Here is a 20,814-nt window from a genome sequence, read left to right on the forward strand (position 1 = left end):
TACATGAACAAGGCATTAGGTGCATCTGGGGTTTCCCAGGGTAATTATTATATGACAACTTCTCCATTTTCTCTAGATTCTCTCATCTTACTTTTCCCGTGACTTATGTTTTGTTTTTATAGTATTTTTTATATGTGTTTTTAAGTGAAGTGGGTTTGTCTAGTTGTGCGAGGGTAGCTTGTGGAATGATTTTTTTTTCTTTAGATGGGTAAGAGTGTAGCTTTTGGCTGTAGGAGGGGTACTCTATGTTTCATCTGACAGCCAGCCGATTGACCCTAAACTTGGTGCTAAATTTAGGTCACTTTTGCAATGAGATATAAACTATTGAAGGTGCTGAAACTAAAAACGGAATCCTCGGTGTAGTCATACGGGAGTTAAAAGTCTGATTTCTACTTGAACTTGGAATGGAGTTTATTGTTTGAAGTTTATTAGTTCCTTTTTTTATTTGATTGGTAAACAAAATTTCATTGAAAATATCAATAGGAAAAAGCCCAAGTACACGAGATATTTACAAGAGCCTTGCCTTTGCCTGATAATCCAGTGACATTCCTTTTTTATTTTATAGCTTTTTTATAAGCAGGATAATGATTTTTTAATACTAGAAAAAGTTGTTTCCCCTGAAGTATACAAGTAATCTACCTAACTGTAGAAACGAAACATAGGTATGAAATCTAGAAAGGTGGAAACAGAAAAGGCTACATCATTTTGGACTACTGTACAACGAAATAGGGTGTTAAGAAAGGATGTCTTGAGATTCAACAATGACTTTTTGTAATCCTCAAAGCGGCGCTCAAAAAGGTTGTTAGCCAAGTACACATGACATACACAAGATACACCCAAATGGAAAAAAGAGAAAAAGGGGGAAAATCCTGAAAACCAGGAATATAGAAACAATTTATGGGCAGCCATTCAATTACAAAAGCTTTGGAAGAAAAAGGCCTTAAGAGCCACCACTGAGTTCTCATAATCTTCTAAGATATGTCCATTTTCATTTTTCTCCAATACATCACATTAGGCAACATGGAATCGGTTTCTGTAAAGCTTCACTATGGTGACTACCAAACTGTCCTTTCCAGCATGCTACGAGATCCACCACTCGATGTGGCCTGTCAATCTACCCCAAAGAGACTATTGATAGGGTTCAAAAAAATGTTAGCTAGCACACAATGAAGCAAGAGATGGTCTCCTTTTCTCCTACACACACAGCACCAAATACACGACCATTATTTTCCACTTAAATTATCCACAGTATCTTCCCCAAGGCAGCTGACCAAACAAAAAAACCACTCACTTGGGGCCCTAGACCTCCAAATACTTTTCTAAGGAATAGTAGAGCTAGCATGCAGATAAATGGTCTTGTGGAACTATTTGACTTCAAATGCTCCTTGATTTGGAGCACCCCCCCCAAAAAAAAAAAAAAAAAAAAAAAGAAAAAAAAAAAGCTTGTCTTGACCACCCTCTTAACTTGCTAAAATATACCTGATAAAAAAACAAACTGAAGAGATCCACCTCAATTATGTGTCACCTTGATGAAAGATATTCCTTTAATGAGAATACTCAGAAGGATGCATCCATTTATCAAGCAATGCTAAATAACTCTGAAAATGTTTTCTTGAGAGATTGATTTCCACACCATACATCTTGCGAAAATGAACGAACACACAATCTCCCACCTGAAACCTGGTAAAGTTGAAGATTTCGTTCCAACCAATTGAAATCTTGTAGCATTCACATTGCTAGAATGCCACCACCATGATGAACTGCCATATTTGGCTTCTAGTACCAACCTCCAAATACTCCATTATTATTTTTTTGATCGATAAATAAGATTTTATTGATCGTAGGAATAGGCAAAAGCTCAAGTACATAGGTCATATACAAGAGCAACACCTAGGAGTGATGTTCTAGTGATACAAGAAATTCATGGATGTTCATGCCATTAAAATCTATTACAATCGACCATTGGAACGAGGTGTTAAAAAAGAAGGCTCTAAGTTCATCCAATGACCGTTCTCAATCATTGAAGTTTCGCCCATTCCTCTCCCTCCAAAGACACCACCATAGGCAGATCAAACCATCTTCCAAACTGCAACAATTTGAGAAGTGCCTTGGAGACCTCTCCATGAAGCTAAGAGGTTGATCACCCTTCTTGGCATCACCTAGGCTACACCAACCCTTGCAAAAAAGTCATTCCGCAAAGTCGTGGCAATCTCACAATGAATTAATAGATAATCAACGATTCTCCGCTCTTTTTACACAAACAACACCAATCCAAGACTATGATTTGCCATTTCCTTAGGCTGTCGGTAGTGAGAATCTTGCCCAAAGAAGCTGTCCATACGAAGAATGATGCCTTTAAGAGAGCTTTTGTCTTCCAAATGCTCTTCCACGGAAATGGATTTACATTACACTTAGAGATGGATTGGTTGAAAGAGCGTACTGTGAACTTTCCTTTCGCCGAGGATCGCCAAATGCTTGTCTTCACCTCCCCCTCATAAGAACAAAATATATTAGATTGTAAAATTCAGAAATTGATTCAACTTCCCAATCATGGACAGCTCTAAGAAATGTTATTCCATTGGGAAGTACTATTAGATTGGTCAAAGAAGTTGTGATAGGCTTCCTTAAGTGGCCTGTCACCACACCATATGTTATGCTAGAATTTGATTCGGGACCCGTCACCCCCTTCAAAATGGGTAGATCTCGAATTCAGTCCATCCACATTGAATGTGCTTCCAAAGCCCCACCCTATAGGATCCACTCACCTCGGTCGAGCACCAACCTCCCCATGTCTATCATACTTTGAGTCTAAAACTGTTCTCCACAAAGCTCCATGTTCTATGGGATACCTCCATAGCCATTTGCCCAACAACGCTTTATTAAAAAGTTGCAAATTGCGGATACCCAAACCTCCTTTGGAAATTGGGGAACAAACGGTGGCCTATTTTACAAATGAAATTTGAACGCATTGTTCATGCCTCCCCATAGAAAATCCCATTGTATTTTCTTCATGTGGTGAGCCACCTTTGATGGAAGCGGAAATAAGGAGAGGAAATAAGTCGGTAGGTTGGAGAGGGTACTTTTGATAAGTGTAACTCTGCCACCTTTGGATGAGTACATCTGTTTCCAAATAGCAAGTTTCCGCTCCATCTTTACTTATAAAAAAAAAAAAAAAAAAGTTTCCGCTCCATCTTTTCTAGTACATCATTCCAAATGGATATCGATATGTAATAAGCACCTAATGGGAGGCCAAGATATTTCATAGGTTATGAAATATCTTACATCCCAAAATAGTAGCCATACTATCCACATTATGCACATGCCCAGCCAGAATGATCTCTGATTTACCCATGTTCACATTCAAACCGGAAACGACTTCGAAGCATAGAAGGAGAGCTCTCAATGAACAGATATGATCCTGGTTGGCCTCACAAAATAAAAGGGTATCATTGGCAAATGAGAGATGGGAAATATTGAGTGAGCCAATATTTGCCTCCCCCACTGTAAAGCCGGATATAAAACCACCCACCACAACCCCATCGATCATTTTGCTCGATGCTTCCATTATGAAAACAAATAGTAATGGAGATAAGGGATCCCCTTGTCTCAATCCTGGTGAGCTCTAAAAGAAACTGCTTGTTATGCTGTTAATCAAAATAGAGAAACATACTGTAGAGATGCAATGCTTGATCCATGAGCACCAATTCACCTCGAAACCATATCTCTCGAGCATATAGAGTAAGAAGCTCCAATTGACTTGATCATAGGCCTTCTCCATGTCTAGTTTGCAAAGAAGCCCCGACTCTCCTGACTTGAATCTACTATCCAGACATTTGTTGGCAATAAGCACCGCATTGAGTATTTGCCTCCCCTTCACGATGGCATTTTGGGGCCTTGATATTACTTTCCCTACCACCATGCTTAACTTGTTTGCCAAGACTTTTGAGATGATTTTATACATCTCACTCACCAAGCTAATAAGCCGATAATCCTTAACCTCAACCACCCTTGGTTTTTTTGGAATAAGAGCAATGAAAGTTGCATTAGGACTTTTTTTGAACCTTTCATTTTCATGGAATTCTTGAAAGACCCCTTGTTATCACCCTTAATCGAAAGAAAGCCATAGTGAAGCCATCCGGACTTGCAGCTTTATCCCCTGCCATGCCTTTTAACACTTTCTGAACCTCCATTTCCTCAAAAGGCCTCTCGAGCCATCCTTTTACTAGTGGGTCAATAGTATCAAAGGTAAGTCCGTCTAATCTCGGTTTCCAAGAAAATTGTTCCAAAAGCAAATTCTCATAGTAGTTGACAATATAATCCCTGATCTCAGTTTGGTTAGAGATAGTCACCCCATCCGCCAACAGGGAATCAATGGCGTTGTTCCTCCTATGTTAGTTAGCCACTCGATGGAAGAACTTGGTACATTTATCCCCCTCCTTCAACCGTAGGGCTCTAGAATTTTGTCTCCTAAATATCTCTTCCATGAGGGAGACCCTTTCAAGTTCTATAGACACTTTAGTTTTGCGAGCCCTTTCCACTTCTGACATTTTCCGTGCCTTCAGTATGTTCTCCATACCCTTAAGTTCCTCCAAGAGTAGTTTCTTTTGACCTTCCACATTACCAAATACCTATTTGTTCTAGCTCTTCAAATCTTTTTTTTTTAGTGCTTTCAATTTACATGCTGAAATATAACTTGGAGTTCCTTGGAATTGATAGGAAGTCCTCCATTGTCGAACTCGATTGATAAAGCCCTTAGATTTCAGCCCTATGTTCTCTAATTTGAAGTACCTTGGACCTTCGTGTATTCCTCCACAGTCAAGAAGGATGAGAAAGTGGTCTAAGCATTGTCGAGGAAGATGCTTTTGAATGAGGTTGTTTGGAAACTGTGTTTTCCAATCCGAGGAAACCAAGAATCTATTGATTCTCGACCCAGAAGATTCTTCCCAGTTGCTCAACTAAGTGAAGGAACCATCTGCAAGAGGGATATCTAATAGATCTGGATTATAAATGAAGTTAGAAAAGTCTACCAACGCTGAGTTGTAGTTGGAACTACCTGATCTTTCAATTGGGAAACGAGTGACATTAAAATCACCTCCAATATACCAAGGCATATCCTAGATCTACATAGCCCGGCCAACTCATCCCATAATGGTCTTTTTGCTTGCTTTATATTAGGACTGTAGACACCTGTGAAGGCCCATCGGAAGTCATCCTTAACATTTTTAAACGAGCAAGCCACCATGAAATCCCCCATGCCATCCTCCACCTTTTCCGTCACCTGTTTATCCCACATCACTATAATGCCCCCCGCTGCTCCATGAGAGGATAGATAATGGCAACTCACATGATTACATGCCCATAAACTCCTAATGATGCTTAAAGAGATAAACTCCAATTTCATTTCTTGTAAACATATAATGTCACCTCGCCACATTTGTAGTTGATTTTGGATTGTGAGGTGCTTCTCCTTCTCATTTAGCCCCCTTAGAGCATTAGCATTGAATTGGCTATCCTATTTTTCAAATTTTGACTAATATGTAATTTTTTCACCTTTAGCTAATCATTCAAAACTTGAAGTTTACATTGGATTAGTCATCACACTCTCTATAATAATAAAATATTATTATTTTTTATTATTTATATTTTTTTATTAATTTTTATTTTATTTTCATAATCTTTAATAACCTCTAACAAATCATATTCATTTTTATTTTCACAATCTAACAATCTATAATATAATAATCTCATATGTATATAGATGGTAAAATCTCATATGAATAAAAATCTCATATCTATAATATAATAATCTTAAAAAATACTTTTAGACTTGCTATAGTTCTTTTCATATTTGAAAAGAAGAATGGATTTACTGTAGCTTATAATTTGGATGATAATAATTTAGCTAATTCACTGTGGAGCAAATATGGATGATGTTTGCTAAATTTGAAGATGAAAAGATATTTGACTAATCCAATGCCAATGCTCTTACATTCCAAGAAATGATTTTTGACTTCTTTGTACAACTTCCTTTGCCCTTCCCTTCACTCTCCCACGGTTTGAATTCCTTTCACTTGCCCCATCGTTAACTGTCTAGTTAAGTTGTTTGAGTTCCCTAGCTTATTTCTTGGCCGAGTTGAGCTCACCATCCAGGCTAGCTTGTCTTTGTCCAGCCTCAATAGTTGCAAGTAAGGCAATAAATTGATCTTCAAAACCATCACATACAATCCCAACACAGCATTGGATCTACTTATTTTTATGGAGAACCCATTTCGAAGCCTGGATTTTAATCGGGTGTACGGAGTTCAATAGGTTAGGTGCCTCCCAGAACTCTTCATTGCTGCCCAGAAGACTGGACAACTTGGAACAAGACCCCCATGCCAATACTCCCTCACATCCCCATCTAAGTGGTACAAAACCATAGCACCCTTGGAAGATTTGGCCCCAGTAGTGATCATTTCGCAGTCTGTGGCATGAGAGACCATGCCATAGCCAGAGCCCACCTCCAATGGAAGTTTTGGCCCACTCAGAGGAGACACAGGTGGGGCCGAGATAGAATTTGATATGATATTCTAGCTCCGAAGATAGACACAACATCCTCAAGTGTTGCCAGCCCTGTCACCTCCACAGCGGTGACTGTGATGTCGACCGTTGGACCTCCCACATCTGTTGACCCACTCTAACGATATAGAGGTGGGACCACACCAACAATCCCCATGATTTTGGCCACATTCTCTAGCTTTGAGACTTTCTTGAGTATCACCGGCGCCGTCGCCACCTCATTGGTGGTCAGGATGTTTTCCATCGAGTCATCGACATTCGTTGACCTAGTCTGTGCTGTCCTCGTTCGACAGTTGCTAGTCAGTTCTAGAGGCTGAGTTGATAGACGGGTCTGGGCCTGAGTTGTTTTTAGCTCACCAATATTGGGTTGCAGGCAAAGCCTTATGGGTTGGGCTCTTTCCTTTTACGACCCGTGAGGTATGAGCCCCACGAGTTCTTATTCTCCCTTACACCATCCACAACCCATGGATGCTTCTAAGCTAGCCCAAAACTTTGGTTGATCCTCTGAATAAAGCTATTTACCGTCTCCCTCAGGTCAATTATCTCCATTTTTTTATAATTAAAAGTAAAATTTTATTGATGGTAAAAGGAATAGCCCAACTACACGGAGTATACATTGAACGTGCCTAATTACAACTAAGCACTTGTGAGAGATACAAGCAAGTCATGACAATTGTCCTCATTACAAACAATGGCCGAAGCCCAAGCGAGTAAAGTGTTGTAAGAAATTATCTTCAGCTCATCCAAAGAATGCTCCATGTCTTCAAATCATGTCGTGTTTCTCTCCATCCACAAACACCACATAATACCATGAGGTATCATTCTCCACACAGCAGCAATGTGGACATTTTCCCTAATACCTGTCCGACACTTCAAAATATTTATAACTCTTCCAGGCATAACCCATGCCACCCCAGTCCGATTAAGGATCTTTTTCCATAAACACCGGGTCACTTTGCAATGTAACAAAAAATGATCCACAACCCTAAGGGGTTGGCCTAAGTGGTGAAGGCCTTGGTCTTGGAGTATCACTTCCTTCAAGGTCCAAGGCTCAACACCTCATGGGTGCAAACAATCCTTTGGGGCCACACCCCCTGATGAGTAGTCAGCGATTTAACCAGTTTCGTGCAGGGAAACTTCCAAGGGTGTGGTGCACGGGACCGGGGTTTACTTTGCAGGGGTGAGTCCGAAGGGTCCTGCCTAGGAGAGATTCCCCGACATTAAAAAAAAAAAAAAAAAAAAACAACAACAAAAGATGATCCACCAAGTCTTTCTTGCAGAAAAAACACCAATCTATAATGATAAGACCACGTTTCCTCAAATTATCAGAGGTGAGAATTCTCTCAAGAGATGCAGTCCATGTTTCCTCAAAAGGTCGATTATCTCCCTTCTAAGTCTATTTAAAGTCATATGCTTGCACCATGCCCAAGGAGCAGAACGTCCCCCTCCCTTGTGTAAGTGCTGTCGGCTGGCAGTGTGTCTGACCAACGTGTTCGGCACGCTTTTACAACGGAAACACCATGCCTCTGTGATGTTTCTAGATTGCCCTTCTTGCCCTTCAACGACTGCCCATGTCTTCTTGGTGCTTCCTCTGGCCTATAGTGCACTCCTCCAATGGCAAAACCATCGCATGGAGTCAAGACAGCCTCTGCGTACGATTTAACTAGGCCTTTTTCCGAGTCTTTCTGTTGGGTGGTTCTAGTCCCTTTCGATAAATTCTTCCCAGATGTTCCCTTGCTGTCAAGCACCTTGTGTAGATCCATCGCATTTTTTCCCAGCCCCTCCTTTCAATTTATTCAGGGATGACGAGGCTTCTTCTTCCATGCCCTCTATATTCCACTAACGTCAAGAATCTTCCATAAGCATTAGAACATCTTTGTGCAATGAAAGCACTGCGGCTTACAGGGGAAGCTTTGTAAAAATCCTTTTTTCCTGCTGAGCACGCACACTCCTTTTTTCTAACGTCTGCACCAGCTCTTTCACCACCTTTCTACCTCGCTTTACAATACGCATCGATCAACTACCTTCCATAGAGAGCTCAAAAGCTTTATTTTCAATAAGGATCAGTTTTCAGTAACCCATCTTTACTGTTAATGGCAAACAATAACCACTTTCCCAAGAGTCTTCTTGAAGAAAAGTAATTTCGAGACACCCAAACCTCTATCAAAGACAGGCAAGCACACCTTGACCAATGTTTTTTTTTTATGTCGGTGAACCACTCCAAGGCAAGGCCCTTCGGACCCGCCTCCGGTCTCGTGCACCACACCCTCGGAAGTTTCCCTACACGGAACTAGTTAAATTGCTGGCTTTTCACCAGGGGGTGTGGCCCAAAAGGATTGTTTGCACCCATGAGGTGTTGAACCTTGGACCCTGAAGGGAGTGATATCCCAAGACCAAGGCCTTTACCACTGTATCGGATGAAACTTCGAGACAACTTGTCTCGCATACCACCTTTCACAAGAGTTATTGGTTGAAGCTGTTAGCTTAGGATGGGAAAATGTCTAGGGATAGTGATCTTGATCCTTGGTTGCAGGCCCTGCTGGTTTTCCTCTTATTTGAACCATTAACTGGTTATGGAAGTGTTTATAGAAGAAAACTTAGTTTAGTTAGAAAGCTGAAAAGTCGGCATAAATGCCCTTTTTGCAAAGTGCTATGCCACACTATTTACGGGCATCTATAGCACTCTGTTGTATTCTGGTGTGCGTACTTTGAAACATGAATTTTTCATGTTTGCCAACTTTTCATGAATTTTTCTATACGTTTTACAAGTTGACAAACCTTTTACTTTTGTTGTTTTGAATATGTTAGTTGATCTTATTTAGAGATGTGTGCAATGTCTGTAAGTATAACTGAGCTCAAGAAGAATGAAGTTGGAAGGCAGCTGAAAGAGACACACATGAATAATCTGAAGTGGTCAATAATATAGTAGCAATAATATAGTAGCAATCTCTTATTTGTGGAAGCGAAACCTTTAACCTATTCTGTAATGTTGAGGAGATTTATTAATCTGTAATGCATTGTGCTGTAACCACTTCACCAAAAGTTTCTGATCTGTAATAAGGTGCAAAGCTTTTTTTGGTAACAAAATCTGTAACATCAGTAGGAAACACCAACAGCTAATATGAACACTTGGATAACCACAATGCCAGACTCCATCTCGGACCTGTAAAATATACTTTCCCATTTTTCTTCTCTTGGATTGATCACAGCTCCAGAAATTGATAGCTTTTATAAATATAGGAACTAGATAAATTAATGGTTCAAATTGAGTTTGCAAAGGTATACTTCTCTGCAGTTAAATTGAAATCACTTATAAAAGAATTGCAAAGAATATTGTATATTAATCTTTCTTATATCCATGGTGAGAAATTTTGACCATAGAGGTGGCACAATTAAAGAATCAAGTTTCTGGAGGGAATATAAGATGTATGTCAAAGATGAGGAAATAAATCATTTTTACGATCGAGGGGTCTTTCTCATTGAGAACAAGTTCAAATGATTAGGGGAATATCCTCTGATCCATCCATTAGAATTTTCTATTCACTCTTATATTTCTTATTCTAGATTACATTTGTAGGGTTCTATTTGGCATGGACTATTACTTATGCTCTCTTTGGTGATTTATGCAGATGAGACATTTCACAGTGTTAATAGTGATTTGAGGAAGTTGCCTGCAGTTGAGCTATCCAGTCTTCCTTTAATACTCAAGGTTAAAAAAGATGCTTTAGTTCTATCTTATTTTATTGTCTGTTTTAAGTTTCATACTCATTTCTTATTCCTTTTGGGCAATTTAGGATGATGTAAGTAAGCTTCGCTAGCTTGCATATGACTTTATCTTGATATCGGTGGCATTTAATTCTGGTCTTGGTCTCTCTCCCTCTCTCTCCCCCTCCCCCCTTTCTTTAAATCTTAATTTTCTGGTTACTTATTCCTTATATATTAATTAGCTAGTTTTAAGTTTAAAATAAAATGATTACTTGTATGAGGCAAGTTGCTTATTAAGGAAAACTTATTCGTTTCTGTAACACACTCTCCATTCTATTTAGTTTGTAATTGGGTGGCTTGAATAGCATATGGGAACTGCCATTCTGCAGCCAAGGATCCACATATTCCCTCATGGCCAAAATTGCTGGGGTAGCCCAGAAAAAGAATGAAAAAAAGGCTGCTCTGAAGAGGTGCCCCAAGTCTCTTTGGCTGTATAGGTAGCATGTTTTTTGTTACATCTGCCACAAAGTTTAGGCTGCCAACCGTCAGAGATCTGACTCATCTTTATCTTTATATGTATGCAACTTTTTTTTGCCCAGTTAAAAGGCTCAGTCTCAACTCAATTAAGCAAAAGCAACTTTATCCTTATGTAGGTTTTTTGTCTTGGTAGTGGGGTTTTATTGACCTTCTCTTTATTAACATTACTTTACACGTCATTGATTCAAAATTTGGTGGGGTTTGGGGTGGGGCTTTGGAAACATATTAGTAGATGATAGGAAACTTTTTCTTGATAAACTCGGTTTGAGGTGGGCAATGAATCTCGAATCAAGTTTTGGCATGACCTATGGTGTGGTGATAATGCCTTCAAGGAAGCTTTTCCAGGAGTTTATGGACTTGCGAGGTCGCAGGAAGCCTCAGTTGCTGATCTTTTAGCGCTGTCCGGTGGTGTTCCTCAATGGAATGTCACTTTCTTTAGAGCTGCACAAGATTGGGAAGTTGAGGCATTCACTAACTTCTACAACCTTGTTTATTCTACTAGAGTGAGGATGGGAGAGGCAGATAGGATCATTTGGAGTCCGTTGAAGAAAGGGAAGTTTTCTATTTGTTCATTCAATCAGTCTCTTATAATGAACAACACCATTTCATTCCCATGGAAGAGTATTTAGAAGACAAAGGCACTTTGAAAGCAGCTTTCTTTGTATGGACAGCTTGCTTGGGGAAGATCCTCACATTAGACAGCCTACGAAAACGCCGGATCATCATAGTGGAGTGGTGTTGCATGTGCAAAAAGAATGGGGAGACCGTGGGTCATTTACTCCTCCATTGTGAGGTGGCCGTGACCTTTTGGAATGAATTCTTTGCTATGATGGGGGGTAGCGTGGGTGATGCCAAGAAAGGCAGTTGGTTTTCTAGCAAGTTGGAGGGGCTTGCGTGGCGACTTGCAAATCTCAGCCATATGGAAGATGGTCTCTCCATTTGCCTATGGTGGTGTCTTTGGAGGGAGAGCAACGATAGAAGCTTTGAAGATCGCGAACAGTCCATGGTTGAGCTTAGAGTTTTCTTTTTAAACACTTGTTCCATTGGTTGATTGTATTAGACTTCAATGGTCTGAATATCCATGATTTCCTTGTATCCCTAGTCACTCACACTTTAGTGTTGCTCTTGTATACATCCTGTGTACTTGGGCTATGCCTAGTCCTCATTAATAAAATTCATATTTACTGTTAATAAAAAAATTTACACATCAAATCTAGTCTAATACTTCTGCACAACACATGTTAGAAATGTTAATGTGCTTTGGTTGTGTTGTTATGTGCACAACTATTTATGTATATTTTGGTAGCACAAGTATTTAGAATGAATTTTTGCTGGATCCTTTTCTTTTCATTGTAGCATCAATTTCTTGTTTGATGTACTTATAAAAAAAAAAAAAAAAAAAATTCTTACTTGTCCACCTACTTATAGAAGCATTGAATATAACTTTTTTATTTTTTTATCGGTAAACAAAATTTGATTAGTCATAAGAAAGCCCAAGTATACGAGACATATACAAGAGCATTGCCTGAGCGTGCTAGTTCAATGATACAAAGCATTGAATAAAACTAACCAATCTTTGTTTTGCAGACTGTGGTTGAGAGTGGCATTGCTGATCAGATGCGGCTGACAGAGCTAATTTTGAATGATGTGAGTGTTGTATCATCTTCTTGTAGGTAGTGTGATCTTTCCCATTTAAGTTGGTCCCAATGTGTATTTTTTTTTTGATAAGTAATCAAAGATATCCTAATAGAGATAGGCAAAGCTCAAGTACACAAGATGGTATACAAGAGATAAGACCTATCTAGGTCGAAGTAAGGAAACTAGAAAGTCATGAAAATTCAGGCCATTAAAATCTAAAACAATGGCCCATAGAAATAAAGTATGGAAAAATAGCGTTCTAAGTTCCTCCGGAGACTGCTCTTTGTTTTCGAAAGTCCGATCGGTGCGCTCTTGCCATATACACCACATAATACAGATTGAGATCATATTCCACACCGCCTTGATTATTTGAACTCCTCTTGGAGGTGTCCAGCTGGCCAATAGATCTACCACTGTTGCCAGCATAACAAAGGCTAACTCTATCCGGCTAAAGACTTCAACCCACAAGGCTCTAGTAGTCTCCGAATGTGTATTTTTAACTAAGCATCTTGATCAATTGTACATTTTAAAGGCAAGTCAGTTATAGTCTTTTCATTTCCATTGTTGTCATATCTTAGTTCCATAACAAGCTTTTAATTACAATCCATATTTTATGCATTTCATCATTCAGGCCTTGTACTTTGACCATGTTTTCCTAATCTAGAAAATTATCTTCCTTTATTAGTTTGTAGAAGGTGCACTTTTCAGGTTTCTTCTTGATCATTTTTAATATTTTTTTTTTTGATACAGCAAGAATTTTTCCGAAAGCTGATGGATCTGTTTATAGTCTGTGAAGACTTGGAAAACATTGATGGGCTTCACATGATATACAAAATAGTCAAAGGGATTAGTAAGTAATGCTTTTGATTCCACCATTGTGTCCTTGTTATGTGCTATTTAAACATATATCCTTTGTCGGTACTGACTGACTTGTGTCTGGTCATTTGTAGTTTTGCTCAATAGCCCTCAGATCTTTGAGAAGATATTTGGTGATGAATTGATCATGGAGATTATTGGTTCATTGGAGTGTAAGTTTCATTGCTGGTTTATAATAGTTTATGGTATTGTTTCACGTTAGTATAAATGATCAATATTTAAGCTTTGTAGTTTAGTTTTTACTGTTATTTAATTGATTGTATTTTTATACACCCATCACGCGTTAGGATCTCTCTCTCTCGCCATGTTTGACCGTTTCCGTTCATTTGGGTCCGAGTTAATTTGCATCAGTAATTTCCTACATTTCTGTATTGTTTCTTCCTCTTCGTGGATCTCTTTGGATTGTACATGGGTTGAGAAAATTAGACTTCTTAAGTTTTGTGTGTGTGTGTGTGTGTGTGAGGTGGTGGTGAGGTCAGTTTCTTTCGGGAGAATTAGTGTAGCTTGGTTTTGCCGCAGGTGGAGAGGAAGGTGGAATTTGTGATGTTCTCCTGTGTAAGATCTATGGTATTTCTTGCCCAATGTTGCTCCAATGTTCATGGCCAATATCTTGCCTTGTGAATTATGGTGGAGTATTCATAGAGGCTTTCTAGTGATTCCTGAAGGAATAAAAGGATAGGGATAGGAAAGTCTTGCAGATGAATGTGCAAAGCTCGCTCTATGACATTGGGCTTCAACATGCAGAATTTCAAAAGCCTCAAGAGGTTTCTGAGTAGTTGCCAGAGGTGGGGTGATTCTGTCAACCACCAAATCCAGCAGAGGCATATCAAGGATTGGAGAAGGAAGTTTGAGTTGCTTAAAAGCTGAGCATTTCTGCTGCAAAGTTGCAAAAACTGTTGAAAGAATGAGAGCAATTTCAGCTTAGAAATGGTGTCTGGTGAGAGCATTTGTAGTCACCCTTTGTACGTTTATGAACCTTATGGATAACTCGAGAGAAGATACGTTGTTTTAATTGGAAAGATGGAAAATGGTTTAGGGCTATGTGTGCTAGTCTTTTGGCAGCTCGCTAGTTTCTAAAGAAATTACCATTTCAAGGTCAATGGGGAGAGCTCAACCCAAAAAGGAGTTGGGGCAAATTTATCCAAAACAGGCAAATGGGCAAGCCAAAGCCCTATTTCACTATGAAATTTATAGAGATATTTGGTGGAGTATTGTTTGGAATGCTGCTCTAGGGAAGATCTTGACCACGGACAACTTAAGGAAGAGAGGATGTGTAGTGATGGATTGGTGTTACTTGTGTAAAAAGAATGGAGAATCTAAGGACCATCTCTTACTTCACTGTGAGGTAACAAAGGTGTTGTGGGATGAGATCTTTCAAAGGGTTGATGTTGCTTGTGTTATGCCCATGAGGGTGGTGGATTTGTTGGGTTGTTGGAGAAAGATACATGGAAGTTATAAGTGGTAGCGGTATGGAAGATGTTTCCATTGTGCTTCATGTGGTGTATTTGGACGGAAAGGAATGTGCGCTGCTTTGAAGATAAGGAATGCACATTGGTTGAGTTGAAGACTTTTGTGTTACACACCTTAATGTGTTGGTTTTCCACTAGTGTATTGCATGGGGATAATTTTCATGATTTCTTGTCTTTAATTTATCGCTCTTAGAATGTATTTAGGTGTCTTTCTGTATACTTCATGTGTACATGGTCTAAGCTATTTCATTCATACATGTAATATTTATCTCTTACTTATAAAAAAAAAAAGGATATTTGGTGGAGTAAGGCTCTCATCAAGAGGGGAGTGTTTGCTATCTGCCCTCGAAAGCTCTCATTTCCCATGGAAGTATATTTGGTGGAGTAAGGTTCCCTTGAGAGCTCCATTTCTTTGCTCAAATGGCAACATTAGGGAAATCCTTTTACTTGATAGGTTATGGTGATAAATTGATGTTGTATGTGCAAGAGAGATAGGGAATCGGTGGATCATTTGTTGCTACTCTATGAAGTAGCTAGTGCTTTATGGAAATCAACTTTAATTGGATTGGGTCATGCCTCAGCGGATGATGATCTTTTCATGTGTTGCACAGGTAATTTTGGCAGCTAACACAGTGAAATCTTGTGGAAATTATCCCAATTGTTTGCCCATTGTGGTGCCTTTGGAGGGAGAGAAATGACCAAAGTTTTGAGGATTGTGAGAAGGCCGTGGAGGCTGAAGGATTTCTTCTTTAGATCTCTTTATTCTTGGATTGCTTTAAAATTATGTTCTTCTAGCTTTAGTTTTCAGAATTTTCTTGATCTTTTCTCTCTTTGTAGTTAGGTGTGTCTATGGTATACTCCATGTGTAGTGCCTTTATACTTTAATATTTAGATACCTCCTTGGCCGCTTTTCTTATTTTTTGAAGCTGTCTCTAGTTTGAAAGTGAATCTGGCAAAGCCAGAATCGGTCCTGGCTGGCAATGTTTCTAATGTGGAGAAGTTGGCTAGTATAATTAGTGTAATGTATCCTCCTTGCCTATGAAATACCTCGGCCTACACTTGGGTGCTTCTTTTAAGACTACAGGTATATGGGATAGCGTGACTGAAACAATAGAGTAAAGATTGTTTAGTTGGAAAAGGATATATTGTCTAAAGCGGCATAATTACTTTGATTAAAAGCACCCTATCTAATTGATCACATTCTTGTCTTCATCCTCACTGCCCACAAAGGTGGCTAACCATATTGAGAAGCTGGAACATGATTCCTTATGGAGAGGGCTGGGTGACAATTTTAAATTCCTCTGGTGAATTGGGCAAAGGTATATGTATGCCAATTTTCAAGGGAGGGTTGGGAGTTTGTAAATTGTTGGTTTTCAACCAAATTTTTTGGGGAAATGGTTTTGGCGATATCAACAAGGAAGGGGAGCTTTATAGATGGAAATTGTAGAATCAAAGTTTGGGGGGGCATGGGGTGATTGGTGCTTGAAAAGGTGCATGGACCACATGGGGTGGGGTTGTCGAAGTACATAAGAAAACAATGGGGGTTTTCTATAGACTCACTCGATTTGAAGTGGGTAATGGATCGCGGTATTAATTTTGGTATGATCTATGGTGTGGAGATAGGAGCCTCAGAGAAACCTTCACAGTAGTGTTTGAGATTGCGCGGGTGAAGGAAGCTTCAATAGTTGACCTCTTGGAATTATGTAGTGGGCCACCCTAATGGAATATCTTTTTTTCTAGAGCAGCACGAGATTGGAGAGTGGAACCATTACAAAATTCTTTACCTTACTTGTATTCTACAAGAGTACCAGTTGGTAATGCAGACAAGGTCATTTGTTGCCCCTTTAAAAAAGGAAGGTTTGCTGTTTGATCATTTTACCAGGTTCTTAATATTAAAGGAACTACTGCATTTCCTTGGAGGCACATTTGGAAGACTAAGCACCTCTGAAAGCAGTTTTTTTTTTTTTTTTTTCCCAACAGCTTCCTTGGTGAAGATTATCGCTATAAAGAATCTAAGGTAACATCTTATTAGGTGTATTCGCAGTATACTCCCTGTGTAACAAGATAATGCCTATGCTCTCTTTTGATTATCAGAAAGAAAAAAAGGAAACATTTGATTGTTGTGGTAGATTGGTGCTGCATGTGCAAGAAAATGGGGAAATGGTAGTTCATTTGTTACTTCATTGTACCTATTGAGAGAAAAAAATTGTTACTTCATTGTGCTAGGAACTTATAGAACAACATTTTTGATAGAGTGGGATTAGCATGGGTGATGCATAGAAGATTGGTGGATTTTCTAGCAAGTTGGAGGGGTTTACAAGGTGATCTACGAGTGGCAGCAAATGGAAGATAGATCTCATGTCTATTGTAGTGCATTTGGAGGGAGAGGAATGATATAAGCTTTGAAGACTTTCGGCTTTTTTTTTTTTTTTTTTTAAGGAAAATACAGTTTTATTGAATCAAGTAAATAGGCATAGCCCAAGTACACAAGAAGTATACAAAAGAGAAACCTAGTTATAAGTTTTGAGCTAGAAATGTATACTAGAAAGTCATGAAAACTAGCCCCATTGAGAAATAGCAAAAGCCCACAGAAATAAGGTGTGGAAAAAGAAACATCTGTTCATCCAAAGAGCAATCCCGGTCTTCAAAACTCCAGCCATTCTTTTGAAGCCAAATGCGCCACATGAGATATAAAGGAATCATTTTCCACATAGCAGCAATCCGGGGATTACCCTGAGGGCCTCTTTAACAAGAGCTTTGAAGACTTTTTTATATCGGTTGTAAATCCTAGATAGGTGTTTCTCTTGTATACATCTTGTGTACTTGGCTATGCTTTTAGATGGATTTGTTTCTTGATTCTCTCTCTCTCTCTCTCTCTCTCTCTCTCTCTCTCTCTCTCTCTTCCTTGTGCCACTCAGTATCATTAAATGTATAATTTTGAAATGTTTGGGATTTTTTTTTTTTCATAAGCTATTTTGGTGATAATGTAATCAATGAGTACTGAGTCGGTGTTGGAACAATACTTGTAAAAAAACTGTTTATTTTTTATTCATGGTGTTTAATATTTGTTAGTTTACATTACTTGAAAAAAATTTGTAGCTTCCGTTATACTACTAGCATGAACAACAACAAATGTGGCATGTGCAATGCCTTTTATAATTTTTTAGTGTTTGCATATAGAACGTGCCTTATAGCTTCTTTACATGATCTTGAGTTCAATCTATTTTTTACATTTATGCTTCCCAATGCACATTTTAACGGATATGTTGGACATTAGAATCACATCTAATAATCCTAGATTTTAAACCCCCCTTTTTTAAGGCTATTTTCCTTTTGCCAGGCCCTCTTTTTTTAAAGTTATTTCATAGTTGTACATTCTTGATGCATAGCTACATGGAATTGATGGTCTGGGCTGATGGTTTAATTTTTATTATTCATTAACCATTAAAATGTAATTTGCAGATGATCCAGAGGTCCCTCATATCCAACACCATCGTAGATTTTTAAAAGAGCATGTTGTCTACAAGGAGGTAACGCCTTGGTAGCTGGTTCTCTTCTTTTTTCTTCTTTTTTTTTTTTTTTTTGTGGGAGGAGGTTGAGATAACTGGATGGAAGCAAGTTGCTTTTGCTTGCTAATTTGTGGAATTTTTTTTTCATTTTTGTAGGCCATACCAATTAAAGAGCCTTTAGTTCTGTCAAAGATACACCAAACATACAGAATTGGTTATTTGAAGGTTTGAATTGTTAACGATAAAACTTAGCGAAAAAAATTGTTAACGATAACCCTTGGTCAATGGCCTGTTTGTGATGCAACTTTTACTTTTACCAATACTCTTATATTACTTCTTTTAGGATGTTGTGTTGACTCGAATAGTGGATGAGGTGACGGTTGCAAATCTCAATTCGATAATTCATGCAAACAATGCCATTGTAAGATTTTAAAATTTCTTTTTTTAAGAATGTTGAGTAATATGTTATTTTGCCTCTAATTGTGTTATTCTGTCGTAGGTTGTTTCTTTGTTAAAGGATGATAGTACCTTTATTCAGGAATTGTTTGCTAGGTTGAGATCACCCTCCATCTCTGCGGAATCTAAGAAAAACTTGGTAACTTTTTAGCTTGAAGTACATACATCCATTTGCCTTTCTTTAGCATGTTAGTTTGATTGCAATTCTGACATGGACGTAAAGTCCTTTTATTGCTACAGTCACTCTTAGGATTATCGACTTCTTTTTGTTTTCTTATCTTGCTGTCATATTAATGTTCTGTTTCGAACAGATTGGAGGTTGCAGTTTTTTCAGCTACTTTTTACCGTTGAATATGTAATTAGTCCTGTTACTACCGCCCTTTTAATAGGCTGTTTGAATATTAGTGTCGTTCGTGTTTTTGGTCATCTTATTGTTTCTGCAAATTCAGGATGGTGATGAGATTGATAGTTTATGTATAGATCTTGGACTAAGCGCTCATTCCTTGCCACTTCCTTTGTGACCTCCTTTTTCTTTTGATGTGAGCTGGTTTTCTCCTCTGGTTTTTAATTGGTTTTATATTGGAGAGAGTGGGTCATTTTATGGAGTTCCTCTTGGTAATGATGGTGGGTCTTGTTGTTTTAAGTTCCCTCAGTACCAACCATGCATTTTATTTTATGAAACAGGTGTATTTCTTGCATGAGTTTTGTAGTTTAAGCAAGAGCCTGCAGATGGTCCAGCAGCTCCGGCTATTTAGGTATGCTATTTATGCTCTTTCCGCTATTAATTATCCTTGTTGATATAGACCTTGTACTGTCAGTAGCTAATCCTTTGTTTTGAAAAAGATTGCTGATGAGTTTATCTTTGTTCCGGCACTTTATTTGTTTCTAAGAGCCAAAGGCTAATTTTTTTGCAGGGATCTCATGAATGAAGGCATCTTTGACATTGTCGCCGATGCTTTGCAGAGTGAAGACAAAAATCTTGTATTAACTGGGTAATAATGATGAATACCTACTGTCTGTCTATTATCTTTTTGTGGTTTATGTGTAAACATTTATCCTTCTAGTCCAGAGAATAATCACCATCCTAACAATAAGTCATGTTAGTGGATGCAGGACAGATATCCTCATTCTTTTCTTGAATCAGGATCCAAACCTTCTTCGTTCTTACGTTGTTCGGCAGGAAGGAGTTCTACTTCTGGGACTCTTGGTATGCATGGCATCAGGTTTTTGCTTATAGAACTTGCACATCGATCACAGTTTTTCACATACAGATCTTTTCACTCATGTAAGCAAAATATTCTACGTTTAAAAGTGGGGCAGAATTAATGTTCTGACAGCTAAATGGTTCACAGTATTTAAGAAAAAAGAAAAAAAAAAGATGGATAAAAATGGGGCATGTTAATATGAAATAAGCTTTTAAGATTGCATACCAAAGTGATTGTTACATACCTGAGAATTCTATTAATATAAAGACTTGTTTCAATGCTTCAAGTGTTATGGCTTTTGCTGCACCCTCTGTTCCTCCCAAGTGCTTCCTACCCTTCCTTCATGATGCCCACCCTTTAAATTCTGAGTGTTTTGTGATATCTAAAACTTCATTAAAAAATGCACGACCTAAGTACACAAGATGTATACAAGAGAGAAAAAGATACAAGAAATCCGTAAAAGTTAAGCCCATTTGTCTATAGAAGCTGTACCTTGGAAGGAGCATTGTTTGATTTTTGGCTTTCTGATCACACTCGAAATTATCTATCTGTTTATCGTATTTTTGCCCCTGATTGGTAGTTCCGTAGCAGGTTTTTTTAGTGTCCGTTCACAGGCCTTAAAATTTTTCATTTCTAAATACACCATACGGGGCAAGTAGGAACCATCTTTCATACTGCTGCAATTATGGGCTGCCACCTAATCCTCCAGGAGTAAAAAAGTTCCATCCTTCTAGGCATGACTCAAGCCAAACGATCCTGACTGAAGAAGTCAGTCCACAAGGCACTAGCAAACTTGCGATGGAATTAAAATATAATTGGTGGTCTTGCCAGTTTTATACATGAAACACCAATCAGTCACGA

At 38.6% G+C, this 20,814-nt stretch overlaps 1 protein-coding gene across 4 annotated transcripts in view; it reads left to right on the forward strand.

Annotated features, from left to right (window-relative positions):
- LOC108984164 (serine/threonine-protein phosphatase 4 regulatory subunit 3-like) overlaps window positions 1–20,814 on the forward strand; it is a 30,571-nt gene that overhangs the window by 4,436 nt on the left and 5,321 nt on the right. The window contains exons 6-16 of one of the 4 annotated variants that reach the window (XM_035692422.1): window positions 10,188–10,267; window positions 12,388–12,447; window positions 13,189–13,288; window positions 13,389–13,466; window positions 18,246–18,313; window positions 18,449–18,517; window positions 18,636–18,713; window positions 18,792–18,887; window positions 19,433–19,503; window positions 19,663–19,740; window positions 19,853–19,971. In XM_035692422.1, coding sequence (XP_035548315.1) covers window positions 10,188–10,267; window positions 12,388–12,447; window positions 13,189–13,288; window positions 13,389–13,466; window positions 18,246–18,313; window positions 18,449–18,517; window positions 18,636–18,713; window positions 18,792–18,887; window positions 19,433–19,503; window positions 19,663–19,740; window positions 19,853–19,971 — 897 coding nt within the window. Of the gene's footprint in view, window positions 1–10,187; window positions 10,268–11,017; window positions 11,807–12,387; window positions 12,448–13,188; window positions 13,289–13,388; window positions 13,467–18,245; window positions 18,314–18,448; window positions 18,518–18,635; window positions 18,714–18,791; window positions 18,888–19,432; window positions 19,504–19,662; window positions 19,741–19,852; window positions 19,972–20,814 lie in introns of those variants that run through there. The other 3 variants (XM_035692419.1, XM_035692421.1, XM_018956024.2) reach the window with 3 other exon arrangements.

The sequence above is a fragment of the Juglans regia genome, chromosome 7 (genome assembly GCF_001411555.2).
Source record: "Juglans regia cultivar Chandler chromosome 7, Walnut 2.0, whole genome shotgun sequence".
NCBI classification, from domain to species: domain Eukaryota; kingdom Viridiplantae; phylum Streptophyta; class Magnoliopsida; order Fagales; family Juglandaceae; genus Juglans; species Juglans regia.